This window comes from Ranitomeya variabilis, chromosome 3 (assembly GCF_051348905.1).
Source record: "Ranitomeya variabilis isolate aRanVar5 chromosome 3, aRanVar5.hap1, whole genome shotgun sequence".
Lineage (NCBI taxonomy): Eukaryota > Metazoa > Chordata > Amphibia > Anura > Dendrobatidae > Ranitomeya > Ranitomeya variabilis.
Genome location: NC_135234.1, coordinates 209334636 through 209358884, shown reverse-complemented (window position 1 = coordinate 209358884; position 24249 = coordinate 209334636). Strand labels below are relative to the sequence as shown.

General features: G+C 44.3%; 1 protein-coding gene across 1 annotated transcript in view; it reads left to right on the top strand.

Annotated features, from left to right (window-relative positions):
- The window catches only part of DSTYK (dual serine/threonine and tyrosine protein kinase), a 99104-nt gene that overhangs the window by 42077 nt on the left and 32778 nt on the right, over positions 1-24249 (top strand). The window contains exon 3 of the mRNA XM_077295089.1: positions 12679-13333. Coding sequence (XP_077151204.1) covers positions 12679-13333 — 655 coding nt within the window. The remainder of the gene's footprint in view (positions 1-12678; positions 13334-24249) is intronic.

Below are 24249 nucleotides of genomic sequence, written 5' to 3'. Positions count from 1 at the left end.
CGATAGCACTTACAGCACTTTTTTTGAATACTTAAGGATAGCTAATCGCTCGGATAGCACTTTATTGTTCACAATAAGTTGTATGGATAGTCCCCACTAAAATACAGTGTGGTGCTGTCAAAGCTCCCTCATTGTCTAGATGGTGTTTTTTCTACGGTATAAGCATACTCCTAACAGGTCTGAGAGCCAGAAATCTTGCTGGTTGGTAACTTGCAAAATCAGCAGTGAATCCAATGCTTATTTTCCCCACTGTAGATCACTCCGGACAAACTATATACTTTTTTTTTTTTTTTTTTTTTTCCTTTTCTTCTCCAATACTCCCAGTTACAAAATTGAGTCATGGCATGTATTATTAAATGGAATATTCTGTTCATGGGCTTAACAAGTGGCTTGTGGTGATACCATAGTAAGAAGCCTAGTAAGAAACTAAAAAATGATAGTGTTGGCCCCCTTAAAAATAGTCTGGGGGAAATGGTGGATGAGGAAAAAGCCAATATGCTAAATGACTTTTTTTTCATCAGTATTTACACAAGAAAATCCCATGGCAGCCAATATGATCAGTGATAACAAAAATTACCCATTAAATGTCACCTGCTTAACCCAGCAGGAAGTACGGCGGCCTCTAAAAATCACTAAAATTGACAAATCTCCGGGCCCGGATGGGATACACCCCCGAGTACTGCAGGAACTAAGTACAGTCATTGATAGACCATTATTTTTAATCTTTAAAGACTCCATTATAACAGGGTCTGTACCACAGGACTGGCATATAGCAAATGTGGTGCCAGTATTCAAAAAGGGGACAAAAACTGAACTCTGTAATTATAGGCCAGTAAGCTTAACCTCTACTGTGGGTAAAATCCTGGAGGGCATTCTAAGGGATGCTATACTGGAGTATCTGAAGAGGAATAACCTCATGACCCAGTGTCGGCACGGGTTTACTAGGGACCGTTCCTGTCAGACTAATTTGATCAGCTTCTATGAAGAGGTAAGTTCCGGACTGGACCAAGGGAATGCAGTGGACATAGTGTATATGGACTTTTCAAAAGCTTTTGATACGGTGCCACACAAAAGGTTGTTACATAAAATGAGAATAATGGGGATAGGGGAAAATGTGTAAGTGGGTTAAGAGCTGGCTCAGGGATAGGAAACAAAGGGTGGTTATTAATGGAGCCCACTCCGACTGGGTCGCGGTTAGCAGTGGGGTACCACAGGGGTCAGTATTGGGCCCTCTTCTCTTTAACATATTTATTAATGACCTTGTAGGGGGCATTCAGAGTAGAATTTTAATATTTGCAGATGACACTAAACTCTGCAGGGTAATCAATACAGGGGAGGACAATTTTATATTACAGGCTGATTTATGTAAACTAGAAGCTTGGGCTGATAAATGGCAAATGAGCTTTAATGGGGATAAATGTAAGGTCATGCACTTGGGTAGAAGTAATAAGATGTATAACTATGTGCTTAATTCTAAAACTCTGGGCAAAACCATCAATGAAAAAGACCTGGGTGGGTGACAAACTCATATTCAGTGGCCAGTGTCAGGCAGCTGCTACAAAGGCAAATAAAATAATGGGATGTATTAAAAGAGGCATAGGTGCTCATGAGGAGAACATAATTTTACCTCTATACAAGTCACTAGTTCGACCACACTTAGAATACTGTGCACAGTTCTGGTCTCCGGTGTATAAGAAAGACATAGCTGAACTGGAGCGGGTGCAGAGAAGAGCGACCAAGGTTATTAGAGGACTGGGGGGTCTGCCATACCAAGATAGGTTATTACACTTGGGGCTATTTAGTTTGGAAAAACGAAGGCTAAGGGGTGATCTTATTTTAATGTATAAATATATGAGGGGACAGTACAAAGACCTTTCTGATGAACTTTTTAATCATAGACCTGAGACAGGGACAAGGGGGCATCCTCTACGTCTGGAGGAAAGAAGGTTTAAGCATAACAACAGACGCGGATTCTTTACTGTAAGAGCAGTGAGACTATGGAACTCTCTGCCGTATGATGTAATGAGTGATTCATTAATTAAATTTAAGAGGGGACTGGATGCCTTTCTTGAAAAGTATAATAATACAGGGTATATATATTAGATTCCTTGATAGGGCGTTGATCCAAGGAACTAGTCTGATTGTCGTATGTGGGGTCGGGAAGGATTTTTTTTTCCCCAATGTGGAGCTTACTCTTTGCCACATGGTTTTTTTTTGCCTTCCTCTGGATCAACATGTTAGGGCATGTTAGGTTAGGCTATGGGTTGAACTAGATGGACTTAAAGTCTTCCTTCAACCTTAATAACTATGTAACTATAATGCAAAGGCCACTTAGTGTACATATATACCGTAGGTGCTCTGCACCGATGTCCCCTACCCCCTCCTCTTCCTTGATTGACAGTCCTAACTTGAGAAGGGTGCAGATTGTTGGGAAAACAAATTGTTGATAGCGCACTGGCCGTTTGGTCACGCCAAGGGTGCCCAGAGCACCACATCTTGGTTTGTACAGACACCCTTTCACTGCTGATAATCCAGATGACGCTGGATTCTTCTCCAGTAGTTTACATATGGCACCCTTTGTATTTTAACTTTTACATATATCGTGCTGAAATTGCAACTTTTAACACATGTTGAGGAAAAGCATTCTAAAAACAATATGATGACATACAGCTGGTTTATTACACACAATTCTATCAATGAGTTTTCTTGAAATCAAAGCTGTGGTAAATTGGCAAAAAACTGAATAGTACATGTACAGTGAAATCTGACTATCATGGCCCTCAGGCGGTCTAAATAGTAATATGACCTGTTTTAAATGAATGGAGTAATGTTAGAAACTACCGTAGTTATAATTAATGAATGTGATCGTGTGTGGTGGGTTTTTTTGTTTTGTTTTTTTTCCTTCTCTATAGCACATTTTTATAGCTTGAATTGTTATACCTGTGGCGACAACAAACGTGTAATTTTTTTATTTTTTCTGTTTGTACATAAGTTTTTTAGCTATATTTATTCATAGCAATTCTCACCAGCATCTCGTAGTAATGTCCCCAATTGAGCCGCTCTTTGCATACACATTTTAAAAAAAATAAATAAATAAATTAAAAAAAAATCCTTCCCACCTAACTTCACTCCCTTGGCGAACAGCGTAGTCCTGACTTCACACCTGGGGTGGTGCATGGCAATGACATCATACGCCACCCCTCGATGGGCACTGTGACATCAGCTGCCGCCCTCTGATTGGCTGCTATTGGTAGTGCTGTGCAGAGAGCTGGTCTCTACACCGCAATACATCTCAATTGAAAAGAAGCGCTGGCATCGCTGCTGCCCCCCCCCCCCCCCCGGACCATTCCGTAATGGTCACAGGTGCTCCAGTGCCTGTGGGTCACATGTTGCCACCAAACTCTTCGGTAGACCCATCTGCCCTGAGACAGTTCTCTTTTCTACTGAGCACTAGTTCAGATTGTCTGGATCCCTCCAAAAAAAAAAAAAAAGATTCTGAGAACCTTAGATGAGCCACTCGCTTCGTTGAGGCCAATATAGGCACTGTCTGGCCTCCTTCCTGGCAGTAGTCGTCTTTTTCAGACCTGCATGAAGACTGGGTCTGGTATACCTCTGTGCATAACAGAAAAAGCCAGATGGTGCCAATAGTGACTCCATCTGCTTCATTGAAGGAAATGGCTACGTCCGGACTCTGTCCTAGGTCCTCTCAGGGTAAGTTCACACAGGGCGTTTTTGCTGCTGCGGGTTTTTTTTTTTTTTTTTTTTTTTTTAATTTATTCATAGCACAGGAGAGGCAGAAACTCCCAATCGCCGCTCCTGCTCTCGCTGTAATTAGTGGTGGCAGGTGTCGGATGATGGGATCAGTAGTCCCATCAGCTGACACCAGTGATCGGAGGTAAAGTTTATACCTCTGATCAGAAGTGGTGTTTGCTGTGCTGTCATGCGTATGGCAGCATGTCACTGTAATGTTGAGCCACCCATTCAAGTGAATGGGGATCGGTCCGCTCTGCTGGATGACAGGCTGTATGGACGCATCATGCAGCCTGCCATCTAGTGGTAGCAGAGCAGAGTGTGACGTCACATCCGGCTGTCTTTGACTTTTCTGCAGCAAATACGCTGCAAGAAAAGTCAACCTGCGTATTTGCAGCGTTTTTTCACCATCCATTCAAGTCAATAGGTGGAAAACGCTGAAAAGTGACAGGCTCTGTCCAAAAAACACAGCAAAGCACAAAATACTGATGACACAATAAACAGTGTGTGCATGAGATTTCTGAAATCTCATAGGCTTTGCTGGTACTGTAAAAAGCAGCTTAAAATTAGCATAAAAAGAGCCCTGTGTGAACTTGCCCTCAGAATCCTGTTTTTCCGGGACAAAAAACCCAACTTGGTGCTCTGCAGAGAGGGGTGAGCCTACCCCTATGTGCCTCTTGTCTTACTGTAATTCAGAATTACTGCGTGGACGCTGGCTTTTTTTTTTTTTTTTTTTTTCTTTATGCAAAAATAAGACATGTAGACAGTATACCAGTAAAGATGCTTGCAGCGTCTCCCATGCTTGTGATGGTCTCCTCCCTGCTCCCAGACAGAGGGCTCTTTCTTCCCACAGGACTAATTTTATTCCCATAAGATATTAGACGTAACTTATTGCTACTTAGTTCCTGGGATCGTGTACAAATAAACATTCAAGGGGGTGAGAGCAAGTCTGGACAGTCCAAGCTGAAATGTCATTTCTGGGAAGAGGATGCCTACTGTTGTGGTAGATACTGTGCCGTGGGAACCATAAGGTCCTCTGCACTTATCTGCATGGACTAGTATGAATTTTCTAAAAAAATAACTTTTTAAAAAACAAAACAAAAAAATATATATATTAAAAAATATATATTTCATTCGTGTAATTCTGTCTGTAACGGAAATCCTGCATCACTGATTGGTCGCACCAGCCGCCCGTGACCAATCGGCGTCAGGCGTAGTCCAGCCGCAAATTAGCGTGGGATTTGAACCACGCTTCGCTGATTGGTCGCGCCCGGCCAATCAGCGATATTGGCGTGGGATTTAAACCTCTACATACATGTTCTAGAATACCCGATGCGTTAGAATCAGGCCACCATCTAGTGTGTGTGTATATGTATGTATGCATGTATGTATTTGTAAGAATCATTGGTGTTCGCAAACCTGAAAAACTGTCTTCAAATATACTTCTATTTTCCACATGGAAATAGAAATCTGCCCATTCTGGAGAAAAGCTAAACAAAAACACCTATTTAGAGAGATTTTATACAATTTTTCTAAGTCTTTGCCCCTTCCTGACTTCCTATTCTTTTGCATGTTTGTCACACTTTTATGTTTCAGATCACTTAAATATTAGACAAAGATGTCACAAGTAAGTACAAAATGTAGTCTTTCTTGTTATGGGGAAAAAGAAATCCAAACCTACAGGGCCCTGTGTGAAGAAGCGATCACCCCCTGAACCAAATAAGTGGTTGGACCACCCTTGGCAGAAACAACTGAAATCTAGCGTTTGCGATAACTGTTAATGTATCGTTTCCAAGGCTCTGAAGAAATTTTGGCCCACTTTGCAGAATTGTTAAAATTCGGCCACATTGGAGGGTTTCCTACCATGAACCCCTTTTTTTTTTTTTTTTTTTTTTAAAGGTCATGCCACAGCATCTCAAACTGTATTACTGTCAACACTTTGACTAGGGCACTCCAAAGTCTTAATTTTGTTTTACTTAATCCATTCGGAGGTGGACTTGCTGGTGTGTTTTGGATCATTGTCCTACTGCATAACTGAAGTGCACTTCAGTTTGAGGTCACGATCAGATGGCCGGACATTCTCCTTCAGAATTTTTTTGGTAGACAGCAGAATTCCATCTTCCAAGTCCTGAAGCAGCAACACAAGCCCCAGACCATAACACCACCACCATATTTTACTGCTGGTATGATGTTCCTTTTCTGAAATGCTGTTACTTCTACAATGGGTGAAATCCAACATATACCTTCCAAAAAGATCAACCTTTGTCTCGTCAGTCCACAGAGTATTCTCCCCAAAGTCTTGGAGATCATCAAGATGTTTTCTTGCTAAACTGAGACGAGCCTTTGTTCTTACTGCTTAGCAATGGTCTTCATCTTTGCTATTTAGCAAATGGGTGCAAAAAAATCCAATTGGCGACTAGAGTACATTTGTCCAAGTTTCCCCACCACCACTTTGTAGCCTAAGCTATGATGACTTGTTGTCAACTCCTAACTAAGCTGTAACATAATGATTGAATAGTATGCAAGTTGATGAATCGAGGCCTGTGTTTCAGTCTTAACACAGAAAAAAGGACCGTGATATTTATCTGTCCAGGTGTCAGAACTAATTCACTATCAGGATGCAGCAAACCCATATAATAAATATTGTGGCAACACTGGTGCAAAATACTAAGACAACCACTGACAGCCTACCAATTCATGGAGGGTGTGACTGTTTGGTATTAAAATTGCCCACAAAGGCTTGTATGGGGCGCTGGTCACACACAGGTAGTACAGTGTCTGGCTTAGAGCCTATAAGTGACACTCATATTGTTAGTGCTGGGCAGCCTGCCTAATCTATGTAAACGAACCCCATGAGGACAGACACCCCAGTTTACAAGGCCCACATTGATGGTCCTGGCTGCACCCTGAAAATAAATAACATACAAAAAATATATAGTAATATGTTTAAGATATTGGTTGATATTTCAGCCAAAATGCACAAGCTCGCAACCTGCATCAAGGGTCTTCTCATTTGTGAGTCCCTACACTAAAAATGAAAAGCAAAGCTAGTGTGGCTGTCTCATCTGTACTTTGCACCTGTGTTGCCCTGTTCTTTATTCTTGCTGTATCCTGAGTGTGTTGGTTCTGAAACCCGGGCAGGTAAATGCTGTTGCCTTTTTTGCTGTGTTTTAATTCTTGAATTTTGGGGGGAATTCTGATTCTTCTTATTGTGGCTTTGCTACTAAATTTCATTCTGCAATATTTATTCTTTGATCAAAACTTCTGATATGCAAAGAGGTTTCAGACTGTTCTCTTGTGGGTATGATGTCCCAGTCCTGCATACTAGGCGTGAGGCCTGTGAGTCTTTTAAGATAGATAAACACTTAAGTACTAGCACAGCTTTATTCCTGTAGCACTTAACCCTTCTACAACTCGTGCGTGTTCTCTTCTCCTTTGTCTTGACACACAGATGCCTCCCTAAGTCTGCCTGAGTAGTCTCCTCTTTCTCTAAATGAATACACAGATGTTGTAACTCATCCACTGCAGACCAACATGTGCTTTTCATTTCAGTCTACTGTGATGCAATATACCTTGTGTGACCTACCCTCCCTGATGACTTGGATGCTTTCTTCTCTTAATGGGTCATTCCATGTCAAGTGAACCAGTGATTTTTACCACTATATTTTTAATTCTTTTGACATTTTGTTATTTGGTAATAGTGTGTCAGAATGCAAAATGTGAAGAAAAAATTCTAGATTTATTTTATTTATTTTTTTTATTGATTTTCAAAGTTTGGTAAAAGTGTGAATTTCGGTGTTGCCTGCCTTTACATTTCTCCCCATAACTCAGGCTAGAAAAAAGATAGAGAAACAAAATAAACACCATTCTACTCAGAACTGTACAGGCTTTCACCAGATATGTCAAAAGAGTATCCTTGATAATATTTTACCTATGCGAACGCCAGCGCAAAACTTTAAAACCTTTCCAAAAAAAAAAACCATTTAATTTAAAAATTTCAAAAACTGCACATGTGCCTGCTCTGCTCCTAGCCACATCTGTACCAAAATACAAGCTGGGATCGTGATGGGATCATATTTTAAAAAATAAAACTATTAGTGTCAATTTGAAAATCTCGCATTCAGATCTGTTCAGCCTGTGGTGTAGAAGTGTGGGGTCTATATTTACCAAATAATCCAAGATTTTTAGATATTACTGTATTTTATTATGTTACAGCTTAGAAGCAGGAGAGGGCAGAGGACAAAGCTTTGTTAGGGCTGAGAATGACCAGGGGTGGACAGTGAATGCAGAGCAGATGACAGGCCAGCAGCTCGGGCCTCCAGAGGCCGTATTCTGATCAAATCTTATCACCCAGGCAACTCCTCAAATGGAGGGAGAAAAATATTCTTAACATCCAGTTCATGTATTGTACAAACCAGGACTACGAAGAGGAGGAGAGTTTGTGAAAACCTCGGTTACAGGAAGCAGAAAGGGGACTCAGCAATACCACACTGTCATCCCATATAGTGAAACAGAAATAAAAACAAGGGTTTTTTCATTCAGCAAAGAGTGACGTCCATGACGTGGTAGAAGGCAGCACAAGATCGGCAATGGATGACATAACTGGTGATGTGACCTGTGAATATGATTGGCGCTGGTGGCGGCTACTGTTCTCTCCAAATATTGTGAAAATGAAGAAGTAGAAGTGACTTTTCTGGTCCAGCGCCATCCTTTGTGTATCCAAGAAAACCAGACATTGTAAAAGCTAACAAAAATCGGATATTGACTTAGGCCAGTCTCACACATCCAGATAATTCCGGTACCGGAGTTATCCATGTCCGTGTGCTCACTTGGCACATTAGTGCGGCAGCAGTGTGCCGACTGAGGACCACACGGACCGTGCAGGAGACAGCGCTACAGTTAAGCGCTGTCACCTGCTTTTGGTGCTGAAGCCGGCATTCATTCCTTCTCCCCAGCAGCGTTTGCTGGAGAGAAGGAATGAAAAATCAAGGTTTTTTTTGTTTTTTTTTTGTTAATAAAGTTTGGGGTCGCCTCCCACCCCTCGTGCGCCCGCCCGCTTGCAGAGAAATACTCACCCAGCTCCTGCGATGCCTCCTCTCAGTGCCGGCAGCCTGTACTGTGTGAGCGGTCACGTGGTACCGCTCATTACAGTGATGAATATGCGGCTCCAACCCTATGGGAGGTGGAGCCGCATATTCATCACTGTAATGAGTCAGACTAAATATTCATATTTGGATCACTTGATATGGAATGACCCTAATACTAGTGCTCCCAAGATCAACTTTTTCTTTCTTCACTTTTTTTTTTTTTCTTTATTTTTTCTTCAGTGGTGTGGCCAAACAGTGCAGTCGCTTGTTTTTATCGATCTATGCATTTCTCTGACAGCTCTGGCTTTATAGAGCCAAAGAGATTTTGAGGTTGTGTGTATGTGGAGATGGGGGAGGAGAGTAGGTCTGAAGGTGTACTGGCCAAACCAAGAATTGTTCAGGCACTTGGTACGTCATTCTGCACTGTCAGAATCCATTTTAATGTCGGCTGAACCACTGAAGTAAGACTCCCACCAATTAATTTGTATGGAGGCTTCATGGCTTTCTCTAGGAATCGCTCCCCTCTACCCATTGAAAATAGTCATGCCAAGTGTGAGGTGATGCTTGCTTGAACAAGTGTTGGGTTGACCTTTTTAAAATTTTGTGGCATAGCCTCCTGAGGAAGCCAATGTGGAACGTGCGTTGGGGCTGTGCTGCATGTGACCTGCTATATCTTACTGTGGGTAAGAAACTATAGGATATGGGGTGGTCTTAATTGTTCAGGGCCCTTCTGCTCTAGATATTACTACTATTATTACTTACCACCCTATTACCTTATTTTTCTCCTCCATATGATAGGACTGCACTAAGCACTGTTCTATATATGAACATGATATACCGTAATTGGGTGCACATGCCGCTAACTACCTGATCTTTCCTAAATGTCTCTTGTACTGTGTTTTTTTTTTTTTTTTTTTGTCACATGCATTAATGATTGTCATTGTGTTTTTTTTTTTTTTTGTTTTTTTTTTTTTTTTTTTTTGTAATGAACTTGTACCTTTTTACATTTTTTCTTTGGACTTCTGCTCCATAATTTTTCTCTTGCTCTAATCTCCTTACGTTTTGGAGTGTCCATCTTTATATTTCTTGTTCTTTGCCTCTCTACATGGTTTGGGGTTTGCATGGCAGATTTGTATGATATCGGTGGTTCCCTATTTGGTCTGTATTTATCTCATTGCTTGAACAAGTGTTGGGTTGATATTTCTAAAATTTTATGGACCCCTTTTACAGTCTGATACAATGGTAGGCAACTTTAATAAAGACTGTTTCGAAAATTGATTGTTTTTATGTAGGCAGCGAATGAACAACAGAAGTTCAGTGCAAGTCCAGTGCAAGTTGTATAGTGTGCATGGGTACGTTTCCCCTGGGTGGTGTATGACCGAATCCTGTGAAGGAGAAAATGTGCAGTGTGAATTGACACATGCCTCTTACTTGAGTCTGCAGTGTCTACTACAGAGGGCTTCACAATTTGCAATGCATCCACAAAAAAATGTACAATTCTCCCGCAAAGATATGACTTAAGATTTGTTTTGGTTCCTTTTTTACTGTGACCAGAAAAAAAAAATCTGTTGCGTGCCAACATGCCTTTTGTGAAATATAACTATAACACTATTGGATCATCGATCACAAATTTAAATGCAATTTTGTGGTTTTTTTTTTTTTTTTTTTGAGAAAGGAACACTGCTAGTGTTCATAAGGAGGCCCGACTATCCGATCTCCGTAACACCCCCCCCCCCCCCCCCGATGAATGAGCAAAACTCTTGTCGGGTGAAGTGATTTGCTTTTTTTTGTTTTTTTTTATATGCTGGTTCGATATTCCATGCACAAAGGATGATTTTTGTTAGCGGATGTCCTGTGCGCATGCACTGTTTTATAGGCCTGTCTGAATGGGAGAGTAAACGGCCACTGGTGGGCTACTCTAAAGAGGATAGAAGGGGCGCTGTTCTCCAGTTACCCGGTGCTTGTCAATGACCTCCTGGATCTATGATGACATTGGTCCCTGGTGTTTATTCTGCCTATGGTACAGACAGGATGTAGCTAGCTCGAGCCTTGTCATTACATTAGCCGAGAATACACGCGGTGGAATGGGATATTATTTCTATTATTTTTAGGCACTTAGGCCTCGTTTACACATCTGTGTCTCTGTCCCCATTGGGGTTCACAATCTAAATTCTCTCAGTATGAATCCGACACAAACCGATTCCTTGCAGTTGTTGTACTTGAACCCAGAACCCCAGCGCTGCAAAGCAAGTGCTTAACCACTGAGCCACCCTGCAGCCTAGCCTAACATTGTTCTATGCATCAGTTGAGGTGTAAGGATTTGCCTCTGGCCCTGGGAAAGAAAATGCATGTGATCTGCCTGTCACTAGGGCGGCGTTTGTGTGCAGAGCCTTTGCTGCAGGCAGACTGACATGCTGGAGAGCTGACGTTCACAGTAACCTTGTTGCTCAGAACTGTTATTTCTGCGTTTTTCTCCTGTTGCTTTTGTTGCTGTTGTGCTTCTCCCTTGTCAGTAGGTTTTTGTTTTTGCATTCTGGTTTCCTCCTAGTACAACGGTCCTGAGTCTGACTCATCAGTCCATCTCTCGCTCTCATGCGATCCCCGCCCTTCCCCCGGCACAGAAGAGATTTCCTTTTGGGAAGTTGCAAAGTGGCGCAATGCATTTTTGATATGGCAGTAAGATTTGTGCAGCTTTTTACATTCAACTCTGTGGGAATAGTAAAATATAGAGAAAATTTGCTTCTTGGCTAAAGTTTTACAAATGATCAATGTGCAAGGCACCACTTTTTCTAGATGTATAAATATCAAAGTAAATCTGTTAGTATATTTTTGCTGCTGCTTCTGAGCACCATTATGTAGAGACTGATTCCAGCAATGTGTCATTTAGTTTACTGGGTGCAGCAGTTTACAATCAGAATTCTTAGATGTAGCGGAGCTCAGAAAGCAGGGACAGCTGCTAATCGGTGCTGGGGAGGGATTGGACAGGGATGCACGTGGCAGCTAGTCCGGCAGTGATAATTTTGTGAGGCTGGCATGTATCCAGCATTTGGCTTAATCGAGCGAGACCTACTAGACCGATAAGATAATGGCTCTGTTTGCATTTAGCTCATTTTGCTGATGAATAGGGAGAGCTTCTTCACTTTTTTTTTTTTTTTCTATTACTTTGGATTTTATTCTTCAAGTCTGTATGCTGAGTATGATCGTGTGTAAAAATAAATAAAAAATCCACACATGGCAGAACGGAGTACATTTGGCTTTTGTGCATAAGTCACGTAGAGAAAGTCTTAAGAATAAAACCATCGCCATTCCCTGATTGCAGATCTTGCTTTTAACTTCTGAATGTCGCTGATATTTCTGTACTTGCAGGCAGTGATGATCTCTACGTGCACCTGACCGCTGCCTCCAATCACTGGCCTAAGTGATGGTGTTGGCATGTATAGCACCAGATCTGATACCAGTGATCCTTTCCCTGTAGGAATAATGTCATTTACATTGATAAGACCGCTGCAGTCAATCACAAATCTCACGGTTCTTGTCGTACTTGCTAGCGTTATCCTTTTACTCCAGGTAGTTAATGGTATATTACAGGGAAGTAATCGCTGATCTCCACCGACCTGCTGTTAACCCAATTTTCTAAATTCTGAGATGTTGCCTTTTTAAGACAATTATCTCCGCTAGGCTACCTCTGTCTCTGAGGCTTGTTGGGGTCCATGCGCCAAAATTGGCTTCTCTTCAGGTTGTGCTGCCCAGTTGAAACAATACTTGTAAACAGTATGAACCAGACGACCATGTTTGCATATTTCTAATTTCATTTGACCTTTTCCTTTTTCCCCTTTTACAGGATGTTGATCTTGTGGTCACCCCTTGTCGTGGCTCCCAACCTGTGACAACTACTGTTGAAGACTACATTGACCATGTGCAGTCAGTAGTTCTTTATGCCATAAGTGAGGACCTCCTATCTACCCCGGATGAAGAGGAGCTTACAGATATTAAGGCAAAGTACAAACTCCCCATCTTTTTCATTCGAACAACTCCGAAGGACAAATTGATAAGTAGCTCAGATGGTGGGCTGTCAGCACTACACGAGCAGATGACTGAGCTTGGCTATATAAAAAGGGGTGTATGTAGCTGCGGAGCCGCAGGGTCTGGCAGTCCAGCCCCTAATGTTCTGGTTGAACAATTTGACAAGTTGCGTCTACTCAGCGGTTTCTCCCGGCAAGTTCTGCAGATGCACCTAGTTGATGCAGCAATGGTTCTTAACATGGTGCACAGTCGTAGTTTGGAATTATTCATAAATACAGCGTTTGATATGCGGAGAGATCTTCAAATTACTCCGAAGAGACTAGAGTACACACGGCAGAAGGAGAGTGAGCTGTACGAGTCTCTCATGGGGATCGCTGATCGCAAGCAAGAAGAACTGAAGGACATGATTGTGGAAACCCTAAACAGCATGAGGGAGCAGCTTCTGGAGGACGCGGCCAACATGGACTTCCAAGGTTGGTGACCAGTGTGGTCTGTATGAACTGGTTTAGATAATGCAGAATATGTTCTAACCACAGGTTGTCGGCTGACTAACTGGAGCCCAAAAAATATTTTGTTGTGCTGGTATGTATCTGACGATCACAGCTTCAAGTCCCCTAAGGGGACTAATAAATATTTTTTTTCCACTTTTTACTAGAAGTTCAAATTACCACCAATAAAAATAAAACAAACAAACAAAAAATACACATTTGGTATCTGTTTGTAAGAGTCCGATTTTATTGAAATCTAAAATTAATCCGATCAGCAAGTGGTGTAATGAGGGAAAAAAAAATTGAAACACCAGAGTTGTGCATTTTCCCCTCCACAACATTGCAATAAGAGGCGATCAAAACGTTGTATCTACCCCAAAGTAGCATCAGTAAAAACCTCAGCACAGGGTGCAAAAAAATAAGCCCTCCCATAGCACAAAATATCGAAAATTGAAAACGTTACAGGTCTCAGGGTTGGGAATGACTACATAAAACCTTTTTTTTTTTTTTGTTTTTTTTCTCCTCTGAAATAGTAAACCAAAATGTACACATGTTTTGTATCTGTGTACTCGTACTGACCTGGAGAATCCTATTGCCTGGTCCGTTTTACCATGTAGTGAAAATGGTAAATATTTAATTTGGGTTTATGTCTCAGCTTACTGGAGCATGCGCACATAGGATATGAAGCTGGGACGCACACCCAGATTCAGTGCGCATGCTCAAAGCGCAGTCCTTGCGCAAGTGCAGGATCTGCTGGGAGATTGTGGTGACGTAGGGGCCAGTGAAGGAAGGAATCATGTGATGGACATTTTAGGGTATGTGCACACATTGTGGTTTTGGCCCTGGGGATTCACAGCAGTTTTCCATGCGTTGTACAGTACCATGTAAACGTATGGAAAACAAAATCCGCAGTGCACATGCTGCGGAAAATTCCGCGCAGAAATGCAGCGGTTTATTTTCCGCAGCATGTCAATTCTTTGCGAATTCTGGAGCGGTTTACACCTATTCCTTAATGGGAATCTGCAGGTGTGAAAACGCATGTGAAATCCGCACAAAAACTGCACTAAATCCGCAGGTAAAACGCAGTGCGTTTTACCTGCAGAATCCGCACAGAAAAATCTGCAAAGGAAACCGCAACGTGTGCACATAGCTTTAGAATTTGAAATGGGCATGTCACTGAAAAGCTAGAGATCGCCACACCTATGACTGAAACAGAAGGTATGTGGGGCAATCGTCAAAGTATAAAAAGTGGGGTTTTTTGTTTAGTTTCTCTCGAGAAAACCATGTTAGGCTACGTTCACGTTTTGCTGCGGATCCGCAGCGGATTTGACACTGCGGATCCGCAGCAGTTTTCCATGCAGGGTACAGTACAATGTTACCCTATGGAAAACAAAACCCGCTGTGCCCACGCTGCGGATTTCCGTGGAAAAAGCCGCGCGGCTTTTCTGCGGAAAAAAAGGAGCATGTCACTTCTTGGTGCAGAATTGCAGCGATTCTGCAGCCATAGAAATGCATTGATCCACTCACTTTCCGCATGGGGCTGTGCCCACGTTGCGGGAAGTTAAGCGGATAATGTGCAGATGGTACCCGGGGTGGAGGAGAGGAGACTCTCCTCCAGGCCCTGGGAACCATATTTTGGTGTAAAAAAAAAAAAAAAAAAAAAAAAGAATTAAAATAAAAAATGATGCTATACTCACCTCTCAGCGCTGCCCGCGGCGTCCAGTCTCAGTTGCTGTGCGAGCAGGACCTGTGGTGACGTCACGGTCACATGACCGTGATGACGCCGCGGTCACATGACCGTGACGTCACGAGGGTCCTTGTCGGCGCAGCCGCCTGCAGCACCGAGGAGATCCGGACATCGGAGGGGGAGTATAACCAATTTTTATTATTTTTTACATTACTATTGATGCTGCATATTGCTGCATATGCAGCATCAATAGTATAGGCGGAAACCCGCAGCGGAAACCGCGGAACAAACCGCGATAAATCTGCAGGGATAACCGCAGCGGTTTTGCCCTGCAGATTTATCAATTCCGCTGCGGGATTAACCCGCAGAGCAGGCCGCAAAGTGTGAACGTGGCCTTGGGGTATTTTCACACTAACGTTTTTTGCAATATGTTGCAATACGTCGTTTTGGCAAAAAAACGCATCCTGCAAAAGTGCTTGAAGGATGCGTTTTTTTTCCCCATTGACTAACATTAGCGACGCATTTGCGACACATTGACACACGTCGCAACCGTCGTGTTGTGGCGGACCGTCGGCAGCAAAAAACGTTGCTTGCAATGTTTTTTGCTCCGTCGAGAACGTCTTTTCCGACCGCGCATGCGCGGCCAGAACTCCCTCCTCCTCGCACCTCACAATGGGGCAGCGGATGCGCTGAAAATCTGCATACGCTGCACCCGTTGTGCAGCGCTAGCGTCGGTACGTCGGCCCGACGCACTGCGATGGGCCGAGTACGACGCTAGTGTGAAAGTAGCCTTAGTGATGCAGTGTGCATCACTAACAAGACCTGTGGACCCGGTCCTTTTTGTCTGCCCTTATTTACACACTGAGGTCAACTCTGAAACATGGTAAGGTTTTAATATTCGACAGCGTAGCACTGTCCAAATCGGTCACCTTGTCGTCGGTGGGATGTCTTTTATGCTATTTTTGATCAAGAACTGTTATTTAAATGCACTTTTGCTTTTTCCTTACCGTATATACTCGAGTATAAGCCGAGATTTTCAGCCCAAATTTTGGGGCTGAAATTGCCCCTCTCGGCTTATACTCGAGTCATGATCGGCGGTGGGGTCGGCGGGTGAGGGGGAGAGAGGACTGTCGCATACTCACCTAGTCCTGGCGCTCCCCCTGCCCGTCCCACAGTCTTCGGTGCCGCAGCTCTTCCCCTGTTCAGCGGTCACGTGGGACCGCTCATTAAAGTTATGAATATGGACTCCACTCCCATAGGGGTGGAGCCGCATATTCATTCCTCTAATCAGCGGTAATGGTGACCGCTGACAGAGGAAGAGGCTGCGGCACCCGGAGACCAGCTGTCCGGGATAAGGAGCCAGGGACCGCGCCGGAGCAGGTAAGTATGTCATAGTTAACTGTCCCCGTTCCACACGCCGGGCACCGCTCCATCTTCCCGTCCTCTTGCTCTGACTGTTCAGGTCAGAGGGCGCGATGACGTACTAGTGTGCGCGCCGCCCTCTGCCTGAACAGTCAGTGCGGAGAGACGCCGAGACGGGACGCTGAGGAGCTGCGGGCAGCAAGAGAGGTGAGTGTCATTTTTTTTTTTTTTGATTGCAGCAGCAGCAGCATTATAGGTGGGGCACAGCTTTCTATGGCACCTCTATGGGGCAATAATGAACGGTGCAGAGCATATATGGCACAGCTTTCTATGGGGCAATAATGAACGGTGCAGAGCATTGTATATGGGGCACAGCTTTCTATGGGGCAACAATGAACGGTGCAGAGCATTGTATATGGGGCACAGCTTTATATGGAGCATCTATGGGGCCATAATGAACGGTATGGAGCATCTATTTTTATTTTCTAAATTCACCGGTAGCTGCTGCATTTTCCACCCTAGGCTTATACTCGAGTCAATAAGTTTTCCCAGTTTTTTTGTGGCAAAATTTAGGGGGGTCGGCTTATACTCGGGTCGGCTTATACTCGGGTCGGCTTATACTCGGGTCGGCTTATACTCGGGTCGGCTTATACTCGGGTCGGCTTATACTCGGGTCGGCTTATACTCGGGTCGGCTTATACTCGGGTCGGCTTATACTCGGGTCGGCTTATACTCGGGTCGGCTTATACTCGGGTCGGCTTATACTCGGGTCGGCTTATACTCGGGTCGGCTTATACTCGGGTCGGCTTATACTCGGGTCGGCTTATACTCGGGTCGGCTTATACTCGGGTCGGCTTATACTCGGGTCGGCTTATACTCGGGTCGGCTTATACTCGGGTCGGCTTATACTCGGGTCGGCTTATACTCGGGTCGGCTTATACTCTGGTCTATACGGTAAGTTACAACAGGGCTTTTGTTCATTTTTTTTTTTTTTTTTTTTCTCTTGTAGGTTTTGATGCTTTCTCTGTAGGTTCTATAAGACTAATGGCATAAACTCCAGCAGCCACTCTGAGATGCCTCCTGTAAATGCCGTCCTCGGGTTTTATCATTGTTGTGTTGTGCCATTGGGCTTGGGAGGTTTTGTATGAATTGCAGTTGGCACCTCGTTAACACCTTTTAGTCTAGGATTGATCTTTGAAAGTAGTTTTACCCATTAATTTTTTTAATTATTTCATTAAATTGTTTTTTTCCAGGAGCAAAGTATGGAACGGTTTTAATACATTTTGGAATAATAGTTTGCACAATTGGATGTTTAAACAAACAAAAACTTCCTGTGCTGAGAATCTTTATAAATGTGCCTCTATCTCAGGACAGTAAGGCCATGTTCACACAGTGCGTTTTTTACCGCGGAACCGCAGCGGTTTTGCCGCTGCGGTTCCGCAGCTTTTTTCCATGCAGGGTACAGTACAATGTACCCTATGGAAAACAGGAACCGCTGTGCACACTATCCTGAATTTCCAAAAAAAAGCCGCGCTGAATAGCTGCGGGAAAAAAGGAGCATGTCACTTCTTTGTCCGAAACTGCAGCGGTTCTGCACCCATAGACCTCCATTGTGAGGTCAAACCCGCAGTAAAACCCGCAGATCAAAAATATATCTGCGGGTTTTATTGCGGTTTGTGGTGCAGAACCGCTGCAGCAGGAAGTGCGGGGAAGCGGCTGGAAGTGCGTCGGCGGAAGTGCGTGGGCGGAGCGACATGGAGGCATACCGTCGCATGGGGATCGCTGTCGGCTGTTTGATTTGGTTGTGTGTGTGTGTGTGTGTGTGTGTGTGTGTGTCCCCATGCGACGCTAGTGCCACCATTGTGCTAAGTCGCCGTATGGGACTACTACTCCCATCCGGTATTAGGATGGGAGAGTTGTCCCTGTGTCCGGCGACTTAGCACAATAGTAAAGTTTACACCAAACACCTACACACAATACACATACATGACACACAGTACAGTACATACAACACATAACACAGAGTATATACTCACCAACAGCACACTTGTAGGCGAAGCCCTCGATCCCCTAGATAAAATCCCAAAATAAAAAATCAAATTCATACTCCCTGTCCGCAGAATCCATAAAACGAGTGTCCCACGCCGATCGGCTGCTCTCCGGCGATACACTGCCAGGAGCGAAGCTCCTAGCAGTGTATCGCGTACTGTTCCGGAGCTCAATGGCTCCGGCGTCTCGGTTAACGGCAGTACAGCTGCGTTGAACTTTCCCACGCAGCACTGCCGTTAAGCGAGCGTGCCGGGGTCAATGACCGCCGGTAAACTCGCTCGCGCATGCGCAGTGACACACCGACAGGAACTATGGCTCCTGTCAGTGTGTTATACGTTATATATATGTGTGATACGTGGCACTGAAATACGTGATACGTGGCACTGAAATACGTGATACGTGGCACTGAAATACGTGATACGTGGCACTGAAATACGTGGCACTGAAATACGTGGCACTGAAATACGTGGCACTGAAATACGTGGCACTGAAATACGTGGCACTTAGGCTATGTTCACATTTGCGTTGTGCGCCTCAGCGTCGGCGCCGCAACACACAACGCAAACAAACGCAGCAAAACGCATGCACAACGCTGCGTTTTGCGCCGCATGCGTCCTTTTTTTTATTGATTTTGGACGCAGCAAAAATGCAACTTGCTGCGTCCTCTGCGCCCGGATGCGTGCGCTGCAGTGACGCATGCGGCGCAAAACGCAAGTGCGACGCATGTCCATTTTTAGTCCCAAAATGGAGGATGGAAGAAGAAAAGGGTTGGACAAGGAAATGACATCATTTCTTTTTTTTTTCCCCCCCACTGCAGTTAAAGCTTTATTTGTGTCAAACACAGCCAATCTGCAGAGAAAAACGCACCAAAAACGCACCAAAAACGCACCTGCGTTTTCTGCCAAGAGCTGCGGTTTTAGTCCTCAAAAAAAAGGATTGAAATCAGGAACGTGTGAACATACCCTAACTTTGTTTAAAAAAAACATCCAATTGTATAATGTATCATTATTCCAAGATCTAGCTGCTGCTCCAGAAATCTGGCTAAACAGGACATCCAGCCTATGAACCTGCGGATTAACCCTATATCTGCCGGTAAATTGCACTTCTGGAGGTTACAGGTTCTCTTTAAATAAAATGTTGGAATGTGAGACGAGCCTAAAGGTACCGTCACATTAAGCGACGCTGCAGCGATAGCGACAACGATGCGATCGCTGCAGCGTCGCTGTTTGATCGCTGGAGAGCTGTCATACAGACCGCTCTCCAGCGACCAACGATGCCGAGGTCCCCGGGTAACCAGGGTAAACATCGGGTTGCTAAGCGCAGGGCCGCGCTTAGTAACCCGATGTTTACCCTGGTTACCAGCGTAAAAGTAAAAAAAACAAACAGTACATACTCACCCAGCGTCCCCCAGCTTCTGCTTCCTGACACTGACTGAGCTCCGGCCCTAACAGCACAGCGGCTTTCACTTTCACTTTAGGGCCGGCGCTCAGTCAGTGTCAGGAAGCAGACGCTGGGGGAGGTATGACGCTGGGTGAGTATGTACTGTTTGTTTTTTTTACTTTTACGCTGGTAACCAGGGTAAACATCGGGTTACTAAGCGCGGCCCTGCGCTTGGTAACCCGATGTTTACCCTGGTTACCAGTGTAAAACATCGCTGGTATCGTTGCTTTTGGTGTCAAACACAACGATACACGGCGATCGGACGACCAAATAAAGTTCTGGACTTTATTCAGCGACCAGCGACATCACAGCAGGATCCTGATCGCTGCTGCGTGTCAAACTAAACGATATCGCTAGCGAGGACGCTGCAACGTCACGGATCGCTAGCGATATCGTTTAGTGTGACGGTACCTTAAGGAACCTTTTTTGCATGGGCTGATCAGCTCTGAGCACTTCCAGCCCTGACCATCTACAGCCGTAATGTTAAACTCAAATACACAGAGGGTCAAAATTAAAAACTGCCGACCTTGATATTTATTAAAACAATGAATATAAGGAAAACCTACAGTGCTGTAATCTTCAGCCCAGGAGAGCAGTACATGTGAGGAATCCCTGCTGTTTCTGAATGGCACAGGAGCGAGTACAATTCTCCCGCTCCTTCCTCCCAGCAGAGGCAAGCTGCGGTCACCTAGGGATTTACTGTGTACAGAAGGTCTGATCTATCCTTACACAGAAGCATCTCTTGTCTGGTTACCTGCTGGGACAGTGCAGTGGATGGTCTGAAGAAGTGTCGGCAAGTAACCCTACATTCACTGTGCACAGGGCACTTGTTTGTGTCTGGTGCTGCTCCTTCAGATTGCAGGATGGTAGTGGATGGGGGGCGGCCTTCCTCACAGGTCAAGTGTTATCTGCTTGCGGGCCAGAGTTTGACACATGTGATCTACAGCGCATCATTAGCTTTCCATTATGGTGCAGATTTTATACTACTTTTCAATAATGTGACCCTGTTGGACAATCTGATATGATATAGGTCACCAGCATGCTGTGTTACTTGGATAGTCCTGCCATCTATAAATGACTTGTCTGGAGACTGCATTAAAGGGCTATTCTCAAGTTTGGATGTTGTTCCCCATTCATGGTTAAGGGATTAAATTTTAGTTTTGAGAATACACTTCAAATCATGATTTCAGCCATTGTCTACATGGCATGAACAGCATCTGTGGAGTTGTATTACCTAGTTGGGCAATATGGTGCCAGATTTTCCCTGTTACTCCTTAACCCCTTCATGACCCAGCCTATTTTGGCCTTAATGACCTGGCCATTTTTTGCAATTCTGACCAGTGTCCCTTTATGAGGTAATAACTCAGGAACGCTTCAACGGATCCTAGCGATTCTGAGATTGTTTTTTCGTGACATATTGGGCTTCATGTTAGTGGTAAATTTAGGTCGATAATTTCTGAGTTTATTTGTGAAAAAAAACGGAAATTTGGCAAAAATTTTGACAATTTCGCAATTTTCAAATTTTTAATTTTTATTCTGCTAAACCAGAGAGTTATGTGACACAAAATAGTTAATAAATAACATTTCCCACATGTCTACTTTACATCAGCACAATTTTGGAAACAAATTTTTTTTTTTGCTAGGAAGTTATAAGGGTTAAAATTTGACCAGTGATTTCTCATTTTTACAACAAAATTTACAAAACCATTTTTTTTTTTTTTAGGGACCACCTCACATTTGAAGTCAGTTTGAGGGTTCTATATGGCTGAAAATACCCAAAAGTGACACCATTCTAAAAACTGCACCCCTCAAGGTGCTCAAAACCACATTCAAGAAGTTTATTAACCCTTCAGGTGTTTCACAGCAGCAGAAGCAACATTGAAGTAAAAAATGAACATTTAACTTTTTAGTCACAAAAATGATCTTTTAGCGAAAATTTTTTTATTTTCCCAAGGGAAAAAGGACAAATTGGACAACAACGTTCGTGGTCCAGTTTCTCCTGAGTACGCTGATACCTCATATGTGGGGGTAAACTACTGTTTGGGCGCACGGCAGGGCTCGGAAGGGAAGGAGCGCCATTTGACTTTTTCAATGAAAAATTGGCTCCAATCTTTAGCGGACACCATGTCACGTTTGGAGAGCCCCTGTGTGCCTAAACATTGGAGCTCCCCCACAAGTGACCCCATTTTGGAAACTAGACCCCCCAAGGAACTTATCTAGAAGCATAGTGAGCACTTTAAACTCTTAGGTGCTTCACAAATTGATCCGTAAAAATGAAAAAGTACTCTTTTTTCACACAAAATTTTCTTTTAGCCTCAATTTTTTCATTTTCACATGGGCAACAGGATAAAATGGATCCTAAAATTTGTTGGGCAATTTCTCCTGAGTACGCCGATACCTCATATTTGGGGGTAAACCACTGTTTTGGCACACGTCGGGGTTTGGAAGGGAAGTAGTGACGTTTTGAAATGCAGACTTTGATGGAATGCTCTGCGGGCATCAGGTTGCGTTTGCAGAGCCCCTGATGTGCCTAAATAGTAGAAACACCCCACAAGTGACCCCATTTTGGAAACTATACCCCCCCAAGGAACTTATCTAGATGGGTGGTGAGCACTTTCAACCCCCAAGTGCTTCACAGAAGTTAATAACGCAGAGCCGTGAAAATAAAAAATAATTGTTCTTTCCTCAAAAATTATGTTTTAGCAAGTAATTTTTTATTTTTGCAAGGGTAACAGGAGAAATTGGACCCCAACAGTTGTTGCCCAGTTTGTCCTGAGTACGCTGGTACCCCAAATGTGGGGGTACACCACTGTCTGGGTGCACGTCGGGGCTTGGAAGGGAGGGAGCACCATTTGACTTTTTGAACGCAAGATTGGCTGGAATCAATGGTGGCGCCATGTTGCGTTTGGAGACCCCTGATGTGCCTAAACAGTGGAAACCCCTCAATTCTAACTTCAACACTAACCCCAACACACTCCTAATCCCAACTGTAGCCATAACCCTAATCACAACCCTAACCCCAACACACCCCTAACCACAACCCTAACCCCAACACACCCGTAACCCTAAATCCAACCCTAACCACAACTGTAACCCCAACACACCCCTAACCCTATCCGTAACCCTAACCACAAGCCTAATCTTAACCCTATTTCCAACCCTAGCCCTAATTCCAACCCTAACCCTAAGGCTATGTGCCCACGTTGCGGATTCGTGTGAGATTTTTCCGCACGATTTTTGAAAAATCTGCAGGTAAAAGGCACTGCGTTTTACCTGCGGATTTACAGCAGATTTCCAGTGTTTTTTTGTGCGGATTTCACCTGCGGATTCCTATTGAGGAACAGGTGTAAAACGCTGCGGAATCCTCACAAAGAATTGACATGCTGCGGAAAATACAACGCAGCGTTTCTGCACGGAATTTTCCGCACCATGGGCACAGCGGATTTGGTTTTCCATAGGTGTACATGGTACTGTAAACCTGATGGAAAACTGCTACGAATTCGCAGCGGCCAATCCGCTGCGGATCCGCGGCCAAATCCGCACTGTGTGCACATGCCATAACCCTAACCCTACCCCTAGTTCTAACCCTAGTTCTAACCCTAACCCCAGTGGAAAAAGAAAAAAATATATTTTCTTTATTTTATTATTGTCCCTACTTATGGGGGTGATAAAGGGGGCCGGTATTTATAATTTTTTTATTTTGATCGCTGTGATAGAACCTACCACAGCGATCAAAATGTACTTTATAATGAATCTGCCGGCCGGCAGATTCGGCAGGCGCACTGCGCATGCGCCCCCCATTTTGGAAGATGGCGGCGCCCAGGGAGAAGACGGACCGACTTCGGGAGGCTCGATAAGTATGAGGGGGTGGTGGTGGGGTGGATCGGAGCACAGGGGGGGGGATCGGAGGACGGGGGGAGCGGACAGGAGCACGGGGGAGCGGACAGGGGGACGGAGGGGGGTACCGGACAGAACGGAGGACTGGGGAGGAGATCGGGGGCGGTGGGGGGGGGGCAGAACATGATTTCCAGCCATGGCAGATGCTATTGCAGCATCGGCCATGGCTGGATTGCAATATTTCACCATTTTCATAGGTGAAATATTGCAAATTGCTCTGATTGGCTGTTGAAAGTGCAACAGCCAATCAGAGCGATCGTAGCCACGTGGGGGCAAAGCCACCCCCCCTGGGCTGAAGTACAACTCCCCCTCTCCCTGCAGATCGGGTGAAATAGGAGTTAACCCTTTCACCCGATCTGCAGGGACGCGATCATTCCATGACGCCACATAGGCGTCATGGGTCGGATTGGCACCGACTTTCATGACGCCTACGTGGCGTCAAAGGTCGGGAAGGGGTTAATCTCAA